General features: G+C 43.8%; 1 protein-coding gene across 5 annotated transcripts in view; it reads left to right on the top strand.

Annotated features, from left to right (window-relative positions):
* REEP1 (receptor accessory protein 1) overlaps nucleotides 1-14,472 on the top strand; it is a 129,114-nt gene extending 114,642 nt beyond the window's left edge. For 4 of the 5 annotated variants that reach the window (XR_012655997.1, XM_032771556.2, XM_075066656.1 and 1 more), the window contains one exon: nucleotides 10,807-14,472. Coding sequence is in view for 4 of the 5 variants with exons in the window: in XM_075066656.1 (XP_074922757.1) it covers nucleotides 10,807-10,878 (72 nt within the window). In the remaining variant the exon portion in view is untranslated. Of the gene's footprint in view, nucleotides 1-2,823; nucleotides 2,842-10,806 lie in introns of those variants that run through there. The other variant, XM_032771557.2, reaches the window with a different exon arrangement.
* Nucleotides 14,473-14,870: the final 398 nt, after the last annotated feature.

Here is a 14,870-nt window from a genome sequence, read left to right as displayed (position 1 = left end):
TATTTGAACAAAATCTTCTCGGCTATGATACAGAGTCCACAGCAAAGTGCTCCTGCTGACAAGCATTAATGGAAAGCCAAATATCTCAAATGGTTACGCTCATGGAGGAAGGGAGGGCCGCTACTGAGGACTCCAGCCTATTCCACAGCCCGCAGTCGGCTCCAAAAGTATTTTGATTCTTGGCTGCAGGTCCCAATGCCTGTCGGGTCAAACACATGTCGGAGATGCGCTTCAGAGGTATATCTCAGTCAATTACCCCCCCCCCCACCCACCTGCCCGCCCCATGAAAGAAAAGGGAAAAAATCGTTTCTTGACCTTTTTATCCACTGCCACCATACGTCTACTGCATGCTGCCCGGGTTTTGCAGGATGGTAGACGCCGTGCCGCGCATGTAACAACAGATCCTCTCCTCCCTTCCCCGGTGGCAGACAGGTACAGCTGCCCGAAGCCCGAACTGCTAGGCGCCTTTATTTCATCCCGTGAGTGCTGCCTGGCCGCTGGCCTCATGTGAGGTCAGCTAGGGGCCGCACTGGGTAAAAATAGGAATGTCTCCCCGGTTATTCGCTGGAGATGGTACAGAAGGGCTGGTCACCATCCTCATCAATAGCAAACTGGGCCGGCTGAGTTCCATCAGCCCCCCTCCTTCCATGTCTAAAGAAAAGATTCTGCTTATCTGCCTGGACTATCATAGCAGCAGGAGGATTTTTTTTACTGGCCCTCCTCTCCCCTTCCAAAACAAATGTTTAATGTCCTGCCTGCGACTATCATAGCCCAGCCTGGAGGCTGCCTCCCCTCATTTTATCTCACTAAAAAGTCAGTGTTTCTTATCCTGCATTCTATACTTCATCACACAAATGGGGGGACTCCTTGCAACGGTAGCCCAGAGGGTTGGGGGAGTGCGAGGAGGCGAGGCCAACGGGTGGGGTTGTTGCAGGGGCACCCTCTTTTTAGAATGGCCATGTAGCTCACATTTCTGCGGGATCTGACACGGAGCCAGCCTAGTGCTCTCTCTACCTAGCTCTCTAGTATACTGCCCCCCTATTCTAGGCCAGGGACTGGACTCTATTTAGATACAACATAAAGGAGGGATACCCAGGCCCGGTGTTATTCCCATTTTTGTCTTTGCGCCCCCAGCCCGCCGACCTCAGCGAGGCTCAGCCAGGAGCCACCCATAGACAGCACAGCGGTACAGAAATGACTGTATAACCATCATCTCATTGCTAATTTCAATTGGTGTGTTTTGACACAGCAGACAGTGCCAGAACAACTGGATAACCGCTCTCTGCGATACCTTTTGCAACAGGCAAATGAATGTGCCTGGATGTAGCACTGCCGCAAGTACTGACTCTGCAGCCAAAGGATCCATACAATACAGCGTGACAAAAGGCCAAAACGCGGCCTTTCATGGGGAGGCTGCCTATACTTTGGCTGTCTGCCAGGGCTTCCACAGAAAAAGAGCGTGAAATGATTGTCTGCCTATTGCTTTCACGGACGGAAGCGAAGCAGTGACGCCATCTTACCCAGAATCACCCGCCGACACGGTGTTTATGCACACTCATGCTTGCAGAGATCTCAACCCAGAATTCCAGATGGGGGGGCGCGGGGCCTGGAGGAGACTGCTGCGCCCCGCACTATGGATAGCCTATGGGGAAGGATTAGTACCCATAGGCCTGCAACAGCTCCAGGAACTGACCTAGCCTTGGCGTACATGGACGCACACCACCAAATTATTCGTGCTTTGTGTGGCCGCGTGTACTTGCCTTTATACAATCTGTTTTACCAACTTGGTTTATGTAACATCAGAATAATCCTTTTAGCTTGTAGAACATCCCTCTTCTCTCTCTCTGACTTTGTTACCATCTGGGGAGTGGGGCTACCTGCCCGCGACATGTAGTTAATCTGGCACCCTGCCCACTGTTAGGCAGCCTGATAGAACCTCCTGGCATGCATCTGCCCGTGAATCGTACAGTGAACTTCTGCTTTTGTAGTCACTTTATATGTCTGCAAGAGGTCTATTTTTTAAGAACTGCCCCCGCATCAGTAATGTAATGTTATGCAGAATTTCAATTCGTTCTGTTCTAAATTACTTTCAAACTGTATCCAGGCTTTGCTCCAGACAAGTAATCTGGCGTTGGCAGCTTGGCCAGGCGAGTTCACACGCTTCATCCAGTCTGGCATAAAATGCGCAGAAAAGATTGCCAGACTGTCCTTGTCTTTTTTTAGCAAGGCGGCTGCCCTGTGCAAGGCTACAAGCTCGCAGCATACTATTGTTCCACGTTTTTAGTGGGCCTTTAGGTTTAATATGGGGTCCAGACGACTGATTTCTCGGTGCCTGGCAGCCCGTGTCTGGGAGGGAGGTGCCCAAAATTGGCCATTCTGACACCTTTTTTGCCTTCTCCGTTGCATCATGCGCGGGCACATAACTTAGATGTCAAGGCTGTGTAATTGCAGCTTATAATGGCTTTCTTAGGAGCCATATACACCAGCTAGCAGTTTATTGAATCACAGTGTGTCTAGCCCTATGCCCTAAGTCTAGCGATGGCGAGCCGCCGGTAGGCGTGATAGGATGTTGAGCTGGCTACAGGTTTACGACTCAAGGATCTCTCTATTAGGGGAAATTCCCAGCTGCCTTTATGGAATCTTTAAAATGGGGATTATTAGGCCGGTCTGGTCTTGTTTCTCATCTCTAAATGTGGATAATACCTACTACACTACTGAGATACCATGAAGATGAGTAAATTAATATTTGCTATCACTTTGAGATGCCTCAAAACACAATATGTACACTGTTTCAACAACACCTTCTCTGATTGATCTCCACAGGCACCGCCTAGGCCCCTCTTAGACCTCGCCGTTCAGAAGCAAAACTACCTCGCACCCTCTCACTGAACCATGCTGCAGTGCAATGAGCCTATAGCACCAGATCCACAGAATGTCTCATATCTCTGCCCCCCTTACAGAGCTACTTCCTTAATTATGGCTAGAAAAACAGCAGTGAGATGGATGTGATTTGATGTGCAGCACTGCAATTCCTGGACTTCATCTCTTCCTTTTACATGTTACTTGCATTTCCCCCCATCACAATTGGCTTTCGAACACTCACGCGTGGCTAACAGTGTCAGAGTCCCCCCGTTTCATTTGCAGAATATTACGACCATCGAAGACCTCAACCCTGTCAGACTGTACTTTGCCCAATTATTTAGCTGCCATCTGCATAGTTAGCTGTGCCTAATGCAGAATAAAAAAATACCAAGTAGCTCTCAGTTATACTTGACTATGTAGACTAATTTATGGCTTCTATCCTCAAGCGAAGTGCCGACTTGCAGGTAGCCATAGATTTTTCTCACCTACCTTCCTCCATCTTATAACAAGACTGACTTGACGTGCAGATATCTTGAATTTTTTCAACTGCCTACAGAATGCCTCTGAGATTTATTAGCAAAAGTTCAGCTGCAAACTTCCATTTCTTTTCTGCCACGTAAATTATGTGAACTCCAGTCACTGCTGCTAAAAGGTGATAGAAGAAACAACTTAGAGATGATGGACAGATGCTACAAGAGAAATGAACGACTTTCACAAAATAAGGTAGGGCCGGTAGTCTTCAATTTTTGATACTCCCTGAGCCAGAAAGAGTAAGTGACCATATTTTTTGTAGCAAAATGAAAGATTATCTTTAACTTTTGCCACATTTATGGCAGTTTCTACAATATATGCCAAGCCATGCTTTGTCATAACTTGCGCTACAGTGTATAACTAGAATCACATTAGACATTGACTTCATAGGACAAAATTCACCATTCCAAATCTGACATGTAGGAGCCTCACTTAAGGTTGTTTGGCCTTTCTCTTGGAGCGGATGTGTCGGCGAATTGCCACTCCCATAGCAGAGAAGAGATTGGAAGCATCTTCCATGTCGGCCTAGAGAGAGACTTTTGTCAGTATGTGGGATTCTGGTTAAACATAGAACTTTGTGTTTGGCTGGTGCATTCGCGTATCACATTATATAAATCCTCCATACAAAAGGAAGAGGTAAGAAGCTTGTAGCGATAAGTGTATTTTGTGCCTTAAAGTTCGGCCTGTTCTTTAAATGTAAAAGCATTGAAATTCCAATGACTTAATTATGCAGCCCTTTTGTGTTGTCTTGGCCCATACCCAATAGACTAAAAAAAAATCGAAAATTTTTATAGAATCATGTGACACTATGAATTCATTGATAACTGATCAATAAACAGATTTGTTTATGAATAATATTGTTGTACCCTAGTTCAGCGTACAGAAGTGGCGCCCCAGCATGCCCAGTAACTGCGTTAGAGTGCACCGGCTCACAGTAAGCATTCGACATTGCCTTTGCTTAAATATTATCTGCACCGCGTCGGCCTTCTAATCTCAGTCCTTCTTGCTAACTCCATTTTGTTGGCTAATCCTGAAGCCGTCCCTTAAATGGTTTGAGAAGCCTAAAAATTACTGGCTTCCCCTCCCCACAACTATTTGTATCAAGTGTCAACGACATTTCTTTTTTATTGCCACAATATCTTTACCTGCTAATTTCTTACAAATCTCTTTATTTAAAAGAGAGAGTCCTGTGCACTCTAACCATTGGCAGCTGGCATTCGACCTGACGACGTACATATACAAACAAAATCTGTTAGGATCATTATCAATTTGGCAATCATGTGCACAGATTCTAAAAGGTTCTAGCTATGATAGGGCCAAGAGCAAACACAAAGCTACATAATCTACGTATTGTGAATGTCCAGCTTTACTTACAGGAGACCACCAACTAAGCACAAATCACTGATCCACAACTCTTCTTTTGTATGAGATTAGATAGATATCCCATCGCACCACCAAACACCAATCTCATGGTTAAACAAAGCCACATACGACAAAATCCTCTCTAGCTCGCACATGCGAAAGCAATCCAATGCCTTCCTGGCTATGGAGTGCAATTCCCACATCCCTCCAGAAGCAAAACAGCTAAAGTGAGCTCTACATGCAGATGTGAAGGTGAATTTGTCCTAGAATCAATGCAATTGATTCTGGTTTAACACGTAGCGTTATACAACAGGCTGCATAGATGTAGACGGCAGTAAAAGGTTGGTCAAAAGGAAGAGTAACTTGCATTGCTACAAATATGTCACTACCTTCTGCGCCGGAGTAGCAAAATAAGACCCCTACTTATTGGAAATCATTCATTCCTACATTCTGTCCATCAGCTCTAAGGTGTTCCTAATCACACAGGTGACTGGATTCACAAATACTGCAGAAAATAAATGGAGTGCAGCCAACTGTTGCGGAATAATCCAGACTTCTTGACAGGTGAAATTCAGAAACTACCGTCAGTCACAGTCTGTTAAGATGGAGGAAGGTTAGGGAAAAAACTATGCTCCTGCAAGTCCTCCTTGAGAAAGCCATAAAGAGCTACATAGTCAAAGTATCACGTGGAGCTTAGAGAGTGCTTTTATGCATTCACAAGCGAAAACTAGGCGATGCACTTAATAATGCAAATGTACATGGCTGACAGGGTAGCTGAGGTCGTAACGCAATGAAACGGGGACCCTGGACACTGTTACTACCTGTGATGTTCTAACCAGTGTATGTGGGAAAGTGCAAGTAACATGTAACAAAGAAGAGAAAAGTCCATGCTGCAGGCTTGCACATCAAATCACATCCACCACCGCTGTTTTGTTCTACATAATTAGCAGTATGCCTTTAAGGCAGAAGAGAGATCATTCTGTGGATGCGTGGTGCTAGTGGCTATGCACTCACATGGTTTCAAAGTGGAGAGGTCGAGGTACTTTCCTTCCTGAAAGCGAGGTCCTAGGGGCCTAGGCGCGGTGCCTGTGGGCAATCAAGAGAAGGTTTGGTTAATCAGTAGTAACATATTGGTGTTTACATCTCAAGGAAACTAATGATTCATTATCATTCGTCATGGTACTCAGTAGTGTAGGTAGGTATTTAACACATTTAGAGAACATAAGAAACAAAGACAGACCCTTAAGTAATCGCCATTAAAGATCCCTAAAATAGGCATGCTGGAATTTCCCAATATTGAGAGAGATCTGAGTCGCGTAAAGCCTTGTAGCCAGCTCAACACCATCACCCTTCGGCTCCTGACTTAGGCATGGCTAGAAGCACACGGGATCATAAACTCTGACTGGGTATATGCTCGAGGAAGCCATAAGCTAGTGCAATGTACACAACAGCCCGTGAACAACTAAGTTGCCCCCATGACAGTGAGAGCACAAAAAGGTGTCAGAAAGCCAATGTGGGCACCTTCCTCCACCAGACACTGCTCGCAGGGCACCTGAGAAAATCAGTCTCCGGACCCATAAAACCTAAGGGCCCACTAAAAAGGGAACAATGTTAAGCGCGACTGTAAGCCTTCACGGTCAGCCTCTTTCTGAAAAAGACAAGGACGTCTGCAATCTTCGTGCTCCATTTTATGTCCAACTGGAGGAACTTGTGAATCCTGCAAGCGCCAACCCAGGATCTTGTCGGACAGCCGGGAACAGTTGTACATTATTCAGAACAGAACATATGAAATGCGCCATACAGTTACATTACTGATGCGCAGTCTAAAAATTAGACTCTCAGAATAATAAGTGAGCTACAAAAAGAGAGTCACTTGACATGTAACGGGCAGATCGGCCAGGAGGTCTATCACGGCTGCCTAAGGGGTCAGGGTGCCAGATTAACTCAGCCCAGGTACCCCACTCCGCCGATGGGTAACAAAGTCCAGAGAGGAGAGAGGGTATGTCTCACTAAAAGGATATCTGATTACCTAAACGAGTTTGGTAAAACAGATTGTAAAAGCAATACATGCGCGGCACACAAGCAAATAAGGGTGTGTGCGTGCCATGTACAAGGCTCGCGCAATTTGGACGTGCACTTGGTAGCTATCCCATAGCTAGCCCATAGTTCCCGCAGTCTCCTCCAGCCCATTGAATCGGTTGAGATCCAAAGCATGATGGTGAAAAACGTGTCGCGGGGATGTCTGGTAAATGTCGCAACTCAATTCCTTCCGCCTAAAGAAGGCAGACCAATCATCGACGCTTTTTGTGGATGCCCTGGCAACACAATAAATCAAATAGAGCCCGTTGCCTTTGTCACGTAAGGTACGGCCGCTGACCAAGGTCAGTACCAGTGCTACACACAGCCATTCATTTGCCTTTGCAAGGGAGCAGAGACGGGACCATTGGTCTGCACTGTCTCTGTGCCATGTAAAGTAGCAACTGAGATGATGTATCAGTCATTCGTAGCCTCGTCGCTGCTGTCATGGGCGCCTGGCGGACCTTCCGGAGGTCGCCTGGGGCGAAGACAATAAAGGAAGAACCCGCCGGTTAGGCCCCGTCCTTTCGATGCGGATCTATAAAATGAGTCATCCCTGCTAAGATGGGCAAGAACTAGAGAGTAGGTACAAAGAGAGCACCAGCGGCTCCGTGTCAGATCCCCAGAAAGATACACATGCCATTTAGTGCCCCGCAACCCCACCCGTTCTCCCTCCTCCCCCAACCCCTGCTGCGTTGCAGATCCCCCCATTGTGATGAAAGAAATGAATGCAGAATCAAGGAAACACTGACTTTTAGTGCGATAAATGAGGGAGCAGCCCAGCGCTAAGATAGGCCAGGCGGACATAACAGTGGAGGGGAGAGGACCCAGCATCCTGCTGCTATGATAGCCAGCAAAAAGAAGCTTTCGTTTAGACATGGAAGGGGGGGCTGCATGAGCTCAGCCCCAGTTCAGATGAGGAGGTACCGACCCTCTGTACCATCTCCAGAATAACCGGGAGCATGCCTATTACCCAGGCCCCCTACGACCTCACCTGAAGCCAGCCAGGACACCACGGATGAAAAAGGACGCTACCAGTCCTTCTCACTGACGGCTGCCAACCGGAAGGGAGGGGAGAGAGCTGTGCAGTGGCCACAGAGCAGTCGGGCGACGTCTACCAGCACACAGTAACGATGGTGACAGTGGAAAATAGTCAAGAAACGATTTTTCCCCCCCCCACACCGTTTCTTCAACAGCGGGGGGGGAGACAATATACTGAACACGCCACAGACAATGTGTTGTGACCCGAGGCATTTGGGAGCAACACCAAGATGCAAATACTTTTGGAGACGGCGGGGACTGTGAATAGAAAAACTACAACTAACCTAACCTGAGTCTGGTCTCACGATGCTTGCACACGAGCACTGTCCGTGGATTCGTATCATAGCCGGCCTGAATGTTTTCAAATAACTGCCATTCTGAACAGTCTTTCCAAAATAAAAAGAAACCAAAGGAAATGTCTTTCATTCTTTCCTTAGTCCTACTACTTTATCTGAAATAAAAAACAAAACAAAACAGAATGGAGAAGTGGAATCTGGAATATGAAGGCTCATTTCAAACAGAGCCTGGATAACTCTCCCTGTCTTTTAGTAAAAGTTCAGCCTATGATGTAACCATTTGATTTCCATCTTGTCTCTCTCACTCAGCCAATGAATATAATTTCCAAGGATGCTAAGGAGATACTCCCTGGTCAGATGATATTTAGTGTAGACAAGTGCAAGGTAATGCATGTAGAAAAGGACTAATTTACTCATACACATTGATAGGTTCTAAATTAACCGTAACCACTCAGGAAAATACCAAGGCATCAATGTAGACAGCTCGATGAAAACATCTGCTCAACAGGAAGTGCTGGCCAAAAACGCAAACAAGATGTTAGACTTTATTAAGAAAGAGAAAGAGAGTAAGAATTAAACTATTATAATGCTAAATATAAATCTAGGGTATACCCTCAACTTTGGATATCGCTACCTCATCTCAAAAAACATATAGAAAAACAAAAATTATTATAGCCATGGAATAATTTCCATCTCAGGAGAGATTTAAAAGATTACAGCTGTTTGGTTTCGAGAGGAGTGAAAGAAGAGGTGACAAGATACAGGCATATAAAATAATACATAGTTTAGAAGAGCTCCAGCAAGTGCTCCTATTTAGCTTATTTTTAACTGCAGAAAATGGGGAGAGCCAGTTAATTAAAAGGCAACACATTTCAAACTAATGCATAATTAACCTGTGGATTTCACTGCCACAATATATTATTGAGGCAATGTTCTTAGAAAGATGATTAAAAAAAAAAAGACTCGGACATCTATGTTACAAAGCTCCAGTTTCACTACTTGGATCCCAATCTTCATCCTTCAGGACATTAAGAGGGCCACTAACTGCCTGGATAGGAAAAAGCTTCCTCCTGACCCTGGGGGTCATTCCCATTTTTGTCTTTGCGCCCCCGGCCGACCTCAGCGAAGGTCAGCCAGGAGTACCCATGACAGCAGCAGACGGTACAGAATGACTGATAACTGTCATCTCATCGCCAATTTACAATGGCACAGCAGATGATACAGAACAGCTGGTAACCATATCTGCTACCTTGCAAAGGCAAATGAATGCTGCTGTGTACCGCTGCAGTACCACCTCTGTCGGCGGCATCCAGTACACATACGGTGACAGTGATGGTGCAGTGTCTGCCAGGGCAATCCAGGGAAAAAGAGCGTGAAATGATTGTCTGCCATTGCTTTCACGGAGGAAGGAATGAGTGACGACATTTACCCAGAATCACCCGCGACACGGTTTTTGCACCATCATGCATTGGGATCTCAACCCAGAATTCCAATGGGTGGAGGAGACTGCGGGAACTATGGGATAGCTATGGGATAGCTACCCATAGTGCAACGCTCCAGAAATTGACGCTAGCCTTGGTACATGGACGCACACCACCAAATTATTGTGCTTTGTGTGGCCGCGTGTACTTGCCTTTATACAATCTGTTTTACAAAACTGGTTTATGTAAAATCAGAATAATCCTTTAGTGTAGACATACCCTCTCTCTCTCTCTGACTTTGTTACCCATCTGGGGAGTGGGGCTACCTGGGACATGAGTTAATCTGGCACCTGCCACTTAGGCAGCCGTGATAGACCTCCTGGCAGATCTGCCCGTGAATCGTACAGTGAACTCTCTTTTTGTAGCTCACTTATTATGTCTGAAGAGGTCTATTTTTAAGAACTGCGCATCAGTAATGTAACTGTATGGCAGAATTTCAATGATTCTGTTCTGAAATAATTTCAAACTGTATCCAGGCTTTGTCCAGACAAGGAATCTGGGTTGGCAGCTTGGCAGGAGTTCACAAGCTTCATCCAGTTGGCATAAAATGGAGAAAAGATTGCAGACGTCCTTGTCTTTTTTTATGAAGAGGCTGCCTGTGAAGGCTACAAGTCGCAGCATACATTGTTCCCTTTTTAGTGGGCCTTAGGTTTTATGGGGTCCAGACGACTGATTTCTCAGGTGCCCTGGAGCAGTGTCTGGGAGGGAGGTGCCAAAATTGGCATTCTGACACCTTTTTTGCTCTCTTGATCATGGGGGCATAACTTAGTGTCAAGGCTTGTGTAAATTGCACTAGCTTATAATGGCTTCCTAGGAGCCATTACACCAGTAGAGTTTATTGAATCACAGTGTGCTCTAGCCATGCCTAAGTCAGGAGCCCAGAAGGGTGATGGTGTTGAGCTGGCTACAAGGCTTTAAGCGACTCAAGGATCCTCTCATATTGGGGAAATTCCCAGCTGCCTATTTAGGGAATCTTTAAATGGGGATTTATTAGGGGTCTGGTCTTTGTTTCTTCATCTCTAAATGTGGATAATACCTACCTACACTACATGAGATACCATGAAGATGAGTAAATTAATATTTGTACATCACTTTGAAGATGTAAAACACAATATGTTACTACTGTTTCAACAAAACCTTCTCTTGATTGCCCACAGGCACCGCCTAGGCCCCTTAGACCTCGCTTCAGGAAGAAAAGTACCTCGACCTCTACCACTGAAACCATGTGAGTGCAATGAGCCAATAGCACCAAGATCCACAGAATGTCTCTCTTCTGCCTTAAAGAGCTACTTGCTAATTATGTAGAAAAACAGCAGTGAGATGGATGTGATTTGATGTGCAGCACTGCAAGCATGGACTTTCTCTCTTCCTTTGTTACATGTTACTTGCATTTCCCCATAACATGGTTAGAACACTCACAGGTGGTAACAGTGTCAGAGTCCCCCCGTTTCATTTGCAGAATATACGACCACTCAAGCTAACCCTGTCAGACTGTACATTTGCAATTATTAGCTGCATCTGCATAGTTTTAGCTTGTGAATGCAAATAAAAAAAATACTCAATAGCTCTCAGTGATACTTTGACTAATGTAGCTATTTATGGCTTTATCCTCAAGGAAGTGGACTTGCAGGAGCCATAGATTTTTCTCCCTACCTTCCTCCATCTTATAACAAGACTGTGACTGACGTGAGATATCTTGAATTTTCAACTGTACAGAATGTCTGAGACTTATTAGCAAAAGTTGAGCTGCAACTCCATTTCTTTTTCTGCAAGTAAATTATGTGAACTCCAGTCACTGTGCTGAAAATATAGAGAAAACAACTTAGAGATGATGAGACAGATGTACAAGAGAATGAACTGATTTCACAAAATAAAGTAGGGGAGTCTTAATTTTGATACTCCTGAGCCAGAAGAGTAAGTGACATATTTTGTAGAAAATGAAAGAATTAATCTTAACTTTTGACCAACATTTTACTGGCAGTTCTACAATATATGCAAGCCATGTTTGTAATAACTGCTACAGTGTTAACCAGAATCACATTAGCCATTGACTTCATAGGACAAAATTCACCTTCCACATCTGCATGTAGGAGCTCACTTAAGGTGTTTTGCTTTCCTGGAGCGGATGTGGGAATTGCACTCCCATAGCCAGAGAAGAGCATTGGAATTGCTCTTCCATGTCGGCTAGAGAGAATTTTGTCAGTATGTGGATTCTGGTTTAAACCATGAGACTTTGTAGTTTGGCTGGTGCATTGGTATCCATATATAAATCCTCAATACAAAAGAAGAGGAAGAAGTTGTAGGATAAGTGTATTTGTGCTTAAAGTTGGTGTCTCCTGTAAATGTAAAAGCATGTGAAATTCACAAATGACTTAATTATGTAGCCCTTTGTGTTTGCTCTTGGCCCTATCCCATAGACTAGAAAAATTTTTAGAATCATGTGACACATGATTGCCATTGATAACTGATCAATAAACAGATTTGTTTATGAATAATATTGTTAACCTAGTTCAGGTACAGAAGTGGCCCAGCATGCCAGTAACTGGTTAGAGTGCACCAGGCTCACAGATAAGCATATCCGACATGGCCTTTGTTAAATATTATCTGCCGGATAGGCTTCTAAATCTCAGCCTTCTTGCTAACTCATTTTGAGGTAAATCCTGAAGCGTCCTTAAATGGTTTGAGAAGTAAAAATTACTGCTGTCCCCTCCCCACAAAGATTTGTATCAAGGGCAAACAGACATTTCTTGTGATTGCCACAATATCTGGACCTGTAATTGGAAAATCTGATTTCCCTTATAAGCACTGAATAGAGTGTTTTGTGAAGACTATATGCTAAAAAAAAAAAATGCATTCTAGATGGCAGTTGGAAAATATTCCGTCATTACAATACATCAGCAAAAGCTCTGAGTAGCTAAGCTTATGTTATTTAAGTTAAGCAGCTCTAGAGTCAATTTGATTTTTCAACAACTTTTTTTTTAAATAGGAACTTTGTTTGAAGTGTGAGTTGTTGCAGCAAGCTTCATTTTCAGTGCTCCCCAATAAGGTGCCATAAAACAAAAGCTGACACGTTTGCACTCAAATTATGCCAAAAATAAAAATATATACCTGCATAATGTTTGAGGAATTCTACTCATACACAGTGTATTAACATTCTACTCATACACACTGTATTAACATTCATCCTCACTAAAGTTATTAAATGTGTGATCTGCTGTTTTACTGTAAACTTGACTGTTTCGATTTTCTTAAATGCTGAGGTGGAACTGTTGACAAGGGAGTTGCCTTATCTCTTGAAGACATTCACTGAAAACAATCTTTTCATATCACTGGCAAAAACGTGTTTTCAACTGAGCTGTGTATTTGTGTACAGACTGACAAGAAATGTGAATGCCTAAACATGTACACTTAGTAGTATAGTGTTCTGTACACAGGCTAGAACAATCACTTGCTTTGAATTCAGTGTATTACAGACACAGGCTGTTTACAAATGCTTCTCTAAAGGTCTGTCATTTTAATGTTCAGATACATGTTTATTTGGAATCGATATCAGCTCTATGTTCTGTGGTCCTGACTCTTCTCTCAGGCACTATCTCCCCTTGGAAATAACCTCAGTTCAACAATTGGCGTTGCTACACATAGGCTGACCCCCTAGCAGTAGACAAAGGCAAACCTGAGTGTGTGTCAATTAAACTAATTAGAATATCACATGCTAGGTGGCCCTTTAGTCAGAGGAGGGGCAGGGCCCCATTCCCCTTAATCAGTTGCCACCCAGCTGAAGCAGTAAGATCAAGGAGTGGGTAGCCTGAAGATAATCTGGTTCTCATCAATAACAAGAGCCCAGGTTTGGGGCAAGGCCCCCTCCAGCATCAGTTTTCAGTTCTGGGGAAAGAACCCAGTATAAATGACTCAGGTGGTTGCAAACCCATATGGAGTAGTTAGCCCCCTGCAAAAGACCCCAGCTCAGGCAATGCTATGTTGAATGTGTTATTCTGAAGAAATAAAACTAAAGCCTTGAAGAGAAGGGGACAGAAATCCTGGGGCTAGAGAATGTTCTTTGGTGCCTGGGCCAGTGAATTAGCCTGCAGGTTTACACAGGATTTACCTTAATTATGAATGGGGTAAACTTTGAGCAACTCACTGCAAACCCTTATGCATCCTTGTCTAAACGTAACTATCTACACCAGTGCAGCTACAAGGATTGTTGAAGCAGGGCTATTTCCAACTACAGCCAAGGCTCCACTTACCTTAGTGTAAATTGGGAGTAATTGCCCAGAAGCCAAGGGAATTATACAAGAGTAAACCTGGTGTAAGGAAGAGGAGAACCAGGCCTTCTATTTCTAACAACAAGGGGAGAAATTACCTTGTGATTAAAATATAAGAAGGAAAGGCTTACTAGAGGGATGTGGTGCTCCCTGGCATCATGTAAACAGCCTGCTTCTTTGACCGTGCTCTGTGAAATAACCGTGTTCTCATGTAGTATCGATATCTATATATTTGTGACAGAATGCTTAAGTCTTTTTTTTTTTGCTGTTTGTTTTGGGTACCTGTTTTGCACCTAGCACGTATCTGAAATTGTAAAGAACACTATGCTTACTTTTGAGATTCACACTTATACAAACATATTTAAGGATCATAACTGTGCACTTAAGAGGTTTCTTTCTCATGATCAGTAGAAAAGATTTGTGATAGGATAGTACACTTAAAGCCTCATAAGGATGGACATTGCAACAGTATTCCAAAGGTTGGAGTTTTGCTGGTTTTGTTATGCTTGATACACATCTTGAATAAAGTCTTAATCTTTTCTTTAAAATAACAAAGAAGCAAACATCTTTAGTCTGTTAATGGATCTGGCAGGCCAGAATACTTGTTACTTTTATTACTGCATTATTTGTCGTAATTCGTGTTAAACGTATTTAGATGTATTCACCAAATGCTACATGTCCTTCAGAACTCCTTTCTGTATTACCAATTGGAAAAAATACAGCTACTGAACCTGTTACCAGTGAATTCATTGGACTACCATAGCTTTATTATAAAGTAAGCCTTGTCTTATTAAAGAAGAGATAATGGAACTGATTGACAGCAGCTACAGTAAAGAGAATGGAACAGTTTGAAACTACCGTTATCACATTGTCTATAGGCTGCCAAGTTTTAAAGAACACAAGGCACTGGGCCTTGGTAAAAGCAGAAGCAAGCATATCATCCTGACCTAGGAGTG

The sequence above is a fragment of the Chelonoidis abingdonii genome, chromosome 5 (genome assembly GCF_003597395.2).
Source record: "Chelonoidis abingdonii isolate Lonesome George chromosome 5, CheloAbing_2.0, whole genome shotgun sequence".
NCBI classification, from domain to species: Eukaryota; Metazoa; Chordata; order Testudines; family Testudinidae; genus Chelonoidis; species Chelonoidis abingdonii.
The sequence above is the reverse complement of the archived record's forward strand: the minus strand, read 5'-3'. Positions and strand labels throughout refer to the sequence as shown.